General features: G+C 33.8%; 1 protein-coding gene across 1 annotated transcript; it reads right to left on the reverse strand.

The window, feature by feature from the left end:
• Positions 1–935: 935 nt before the first annotated feature.
• LOC140779095 (uncharacterized) lies at positions 936–4,007 on the reverse strand. Its single transcript, XM_073124058.1, has 5 exons — positions 3,508–4,007; positions 2,888–2,995; positions 2,237–2,311; positions 1,353–1,472; positions 936–1,216 (listed from the first exon to the last, which is right to left on the reverse strand). The coding sequence occupies exons 1-5, from the start codon at positions 3,919–3,921 to the stop codon at positions 1,127–1,129; spliced, it is 807 nt and encodes a 268-aa protein (XP_072980159.1). The 5' UTR covers positions 3,922–4,007; the 3' UTR covers positions 936–1,126.
• Between the last annotated feature and the right edge of the window lie 1,166 nt (positions 4,008–5,173).

The raw sequence follows: 5,173 nt of genomic DNA on the forward strand, positions 1-5,173 counted from the left end.
AAATAAAGCCCATGAGACTGTTGCTGGCTACATGTTATAATGACAGGAGAATGAGAAGTCCTCATTCTATGGTGCGAGTAAAGCATAAGATAAAGACTAGCAAAAGATGCTTGAGATTAGGTTCAAATGCATTTATTTATTTATGGCCTCCCAATTCTGGACCACTAGCCCAATTAATGAAGCTCACTGGTGTTCAGTTTACCAAACTTTTACTACCTCCATGAAAGAAGTAGAGCATAGGTGACTGGCAAAGTAACAGCTATAGTTTTCATCTTTAATGCTAACATGATTATATTCAAATAATTAAGGATAGTCATAATATGTAAGAATCAAAAACCCCACACCTAAATCTAAGGAGAGACCATAAGTATTCTATATATCAAGTTGGCTATTGTAAGTAGATGGCTCCCGCCAACCACTAATTTGAACTCTAGCTGTATCTAATGGCTTAACTAAGGACATCATAAAATTTTTATTTATTTCCATATGAGAAAATATAAAAGGGGTTTTTTTTTTTAGTGTACACCCCTTTAAATTTCATATTTGTTTGGATATCTCTCAAGTTACTTAGAGCTTATTTGGTTTAAGGCTAAACTTTGAACTTAATTAGTTGGTCTTATTTTATAGTGTTAATTTTTTTAAAAGTAAACTTTATTAAATATATAAAAAGATGTTTGGTTACTATATCAGATTAAGAAACCTCGGTGACTCAAACCAAACATGGTCTTTAAGTCTTTAGATAGATACCCCTTAAAAGCTCCTCCTCCTCCTCCTCCTCCTCCTTTTTTTTGGGGGGAGGATAGCCTCTCAAACCTAATCTAATGTTAAAATTCCATCTAAGTCAAATGGTAAAAGGATAAAATCAGCCAAATTACTAACATTTCAACTTATAAATATCAAAAATACATTTAAGTATGAAATTTAGAAAAGCAACACATAGAAACAAAGGATATACCAGCGGGTGATTCAATTGGTTAAATGGACGCAGTCTTAAATTTATTACATACACGATAGATTTCAAAACACGAGCAAGTCATCAGATAATATAGTAGTAGAAGAAGCACAAATTAAAAGCGATACATCATAAACCTTTATGAAAATACCAGCAGCATGAATTCAAATACTTTTACTTAATTGGTATTTCCTTTATCTTATACTTCAAAATTTCTTCCCAAGGGCGACGGCGATCCAAGCGCACTGAGGCGCATATAATGAGCTGAAAGGATCATGAAGCACCAAAAGAGAGATTAATTCATGCATGGGGTACGTACTTAACGTTGAAGGAGATTTAAATTTAAAGTGTGGAATTGATCGTAGATCAATGAAGGAAGGAGTGCATGAAATAAACTCACCAGGAGAAGGGACGGCGTTTCGTCAACAAGAAGGAATGGCCTTTCGTCCTTATGATCAACCGAATGCGGCGCATTGGATTCTAAATATTTCCACACATTTATGGCTTTTGGGTAGTCCTTCTGCCAAATATATTGATCGTAAAGAATTATACCTAGATTTTTACCACCTCAAAATTTCCCTATTTTTACGTATACCTTCCCAAATTTCGTATTTGCAACTATTTGCATGTATACCTCCCCAAATTCCTTTTTAGAGGCTCCAATATGATTAGGCATAAATTCAATTTATCCTTCAATAGTTTTATTTATGTCATTTTACTTTGTTATGATTATATTTAAACTAAAATTATTATTTTTTTTCAATCAAATTTGATCAATCAATAAATTAAAAACTTATTAAATAATATAAAAATTATAGATAATTGGATAAACTTTCTAAAACATCAAATATAATATTGATCGGATGATAAAGATATAATAGATATTATATATATATATATATTTGTCATATAAATTTGATTGATATTATTTTAGATATATCCAATTATCTATAATTTTATCTCTAATAAGTATTTTCAAAGCCGACAAATCAAATATGATAAAAAAGTAATTTTAGTTTAAATATAACCATAATTAGATAAAGTGACTCAAGTGAAACTATACGATAATAAAATAAATTTAGGTCTAATCACGTGCGGATAAAAGTATATGCTCCTTGATAAAAGGAAAGTATGCAAAAAAGAATGATGTTACTTTTGCTATCTTTCTACAGTTAAATGAATTGAATTTTAAGAAAAAGGATTTTACAAGTAGGTACATGCAGAAAGTAAGGTATTTTGTTTGCAATATTAGAGTGGCATAAGAACAAAATGCAACAAGGTTACCTCATAGATCAGTTGTTGGGCTACGAATAAACCCAACATGCTTTTCATTTCACATTTGTCCATGTGGAGCCATACCTGCAAGTAAGAACATCCAACTTTATAGACCTTCTTTCATGTAGACCTTTAGTTCTATATCAGAGAAAAATGTATGCCAGGGTTTTTGTAATTTAATCACAATTGGTTTTTTTCGTTTATAATGATGGACTTGAATATATATCGCATATGTAAATGAGGTGCCCTTAATTATAACAAAAATAGGTATCAACTATAAAATATAATTGCCCTCAATTTTTTTATACTAAATTAAAAAATTTAAGACAGTAAAATTGTAAAAGCTCCTAAGTTTGCTTTGTTGCCTTTAAATATATTCCCTTTTTAGATGCAAAAGTTGAAAATCAGTGTCTTGGTTTGTTGTATTTACAAATGTTATAGTTTGATTATATATATATATATATATATGCATAGATACTGTTCAAAGTTACTAGTTGATAATCATAAGAGGAAAGTATGGAAAAAAAAAAACTATGGTACTTTAATCTTAAATATTTAAGAAAAGGTTTTTTAGAAGAATGTACATGCAGAAAACCTTTTAAAAAAGGAAGGTATTTCAGTTGCGATATTTGGCATAAGAAGAAAATGCAAAAAAATTACCTCATAGATATCCTTGTAGGTTGGTAATTCCTCGGGGTTTAGTAAGCCTTGGAAGAACTGTCCTGGATTTTTTTCCATCTCGAGCAATGGCGGATATTTTTTGCCACCCTGCAATTAAGAAGATCAATTTTATGTATGCGAGTGTAACTTTTAAGCAATAAAAATCACTAACGTGAATGCTATAAGAAAGTGAATTAACCTGTAGCACTTGTTCTAATTCAAAGAAAAAATAAGAGCAAAATGTGTACAAGTTTGCTTTGTTGTAGTTAGACATGTTGCCTGCCTTTTTAGATGCAAATACTTACCCTAAAATTAAAAACCATTGTCTTGGTTTGTTGTATTTGAAAATGTTGCAGTTAAGAAATATATATATATCACTAGCTTACTAATATGATCTGGGATCTGCTTAGAAACATAATTAATTAAGCCCAGCATGAGAACTATATGACTCGCTCTACGTTCCCAATTGCTAAATTATATATGAAAGTAGTTTTTTAAGGAGGAAAAAACTCTATACTATACAACCAACCAAACTATGCTTTTCGGATCTCTAAATACAAAATGCACGTAATGTTTCCTAATACACCGCATGTTTTAGAGAGAGAGAGAGAGAGAGGGACCTCTTTAAGCTTTACGATCTTTTCCGCATTTGTACAAATCTCATCGATGATATGATCTTTTTTATTTATATACTCATTCTGAATTAATCCAAACAGCACACCAAGCATGGTATCCAACGTCGGATTGGAGGTCGGCGGCACGTCCCCACCATTTGCTGCCGGTTGCGGCGGCGGCACGTCCCCACCATTTGTTGCATGTGACGACAACTGCCGCCGCGACGTGTCCATCCTACGCCACCCTCGGCCGCCGAATGTTAGCTGCCGTGCCTGAGCAAGCGCACCCACGAGGTGGCGCGGGCTCATCTCGATGGCGCGGCCGTTGGGGACGACGGCCACATGGCGGTTTGGAGCGAGGAGGCCCTCCGGTCTCCACGTGGCGAAGTGGGCCGCCCGGAGGCAGAGACTGGCTTCCATTGCTATGTCTGTAGTATTCTTTTTCAAAATTTGTTCTGGGTTTCTTGGCGGTGTGTTTGGTCTGTGCCGTCGTGGTCTACTTATAGGAGTGATTGGAGTCTGCCAGGGGGGAAGGCAGTCGATCGTCTACCGACACGGATGCGGGAATTTGATGCAGGTTGAGTTTATTTAGCAGACTCTGGTTGGCTACTCTACCAATTAATTTTTAGTTATAGTTTTAATTTTAGCCGGGATGGTTTTGCAGCAAACAAAAGGGTTCGTGCCGATCCTTTTCTTTTGTTCCTTCTTTATTCTTCACAGGTTTTTCTTTTGTTTCTTTTTTCCTTCCATCTTACGGATGGCTCAAGCAAGGTATACTTCAAAAATGTGTCCTTTAGTTAATCGTATGCAGCCATAGCTGCAGGAAGAAGTACGTGGCAAGTCCATCGTTGGCTGTGAATCTTATGCCAGCCAACAAAGGACTCCCAAGTATTTAACAGTAGATTACTCCTACAATCATGGCTGCAGGAAGATCTGCTCGTTCCTGTTTCTTTATGACCACATGGCAGGGTACGTTACTTTTTTTTTTCTATTAAAAAAAAAAAAGAAAAGAACATGCCAGGTATGTTCTTTATGAAAATTAATTGTCTGAGTTTCAATGAAAGTAACTTCTTTTATATAGGGTACAAGGTTTCACTTCCCATTAGATTCCTAAACTATTTTCTCTTGGAGATTCAATAGTTAAATATTGCTTATTTTATTTTATGGAAAGCCCGTAAGTCAGTAATTCTATTAAATCTAATCAGATTTTACCAGCATACTACACAAGCGGGGAAGCTCCGCTACTGTTAGGTAAAATAAGCATCGATCTTTAAGGACAAATAGAATCTAAATGTGGTCGCCAGCTAATTGTAACTTCGCCACAATCATCATCATGGACCATGCCTATAGATACTGAGAATGTGTTAGGTTTTATTTGTTTTAATATAATTGACATATTATATTTTAAATTATAATTTTTATTTATGTAATGTGTCTAAATTTTAAGCATATGCATAAGTTATAAAATATTTAAAATAAAAAATTAATTTTGAAGTTAAAATATTTAAGATGATTTTAGAATCATTATTTAAGTGCTTAAACAGTATCATGATAGTTGACGAATTATAAAATTTTACCTAAATGCAAAGGAGCATGCACTCTATATTCAATTATTTAGTTTGTCGTTTGAACAGGGCGTTTGAATGCATTTTGGGCTCGTTCGAACGTATGC

Source organism: Typha angustifolia, chromosome 15, assembly GCF_048772165.1.
Source record: "Typha angustifolia cultivar Huaian chromosome 15, ASM4877216v1, whole genome shotgun sequence".
Lineage (NCBI taxonomy): Eukaryota > Viridiplantae > Streptophyta > Magnoliopsida > Poales > Typhaceae > Typha > Typha angustifolia.

Coding starts and splice junctions, on each gene's coding strand:
- LOC140779095 (XM_073124058.1), bottom strand. CDS start 3,921: ATGGAAGCCAGTCTCTGCCTCCGGGCGGCCCACTTCGCCACGTGGAGA. Junction 1,473..2,236: donor CCCAACAACTGATCTATGAG/GTAACCTTGTTG, acceptor TATATTTGGCAG/AAGGACTACCCAAAAGCCAT. Junction 1,217..1,352: donor AAACGCCGTCCCTTCTCCTG/GTGAGTTTATTT, acceptor TGATCCTTTCAG/CTCATTATATGCGCCTCAGT.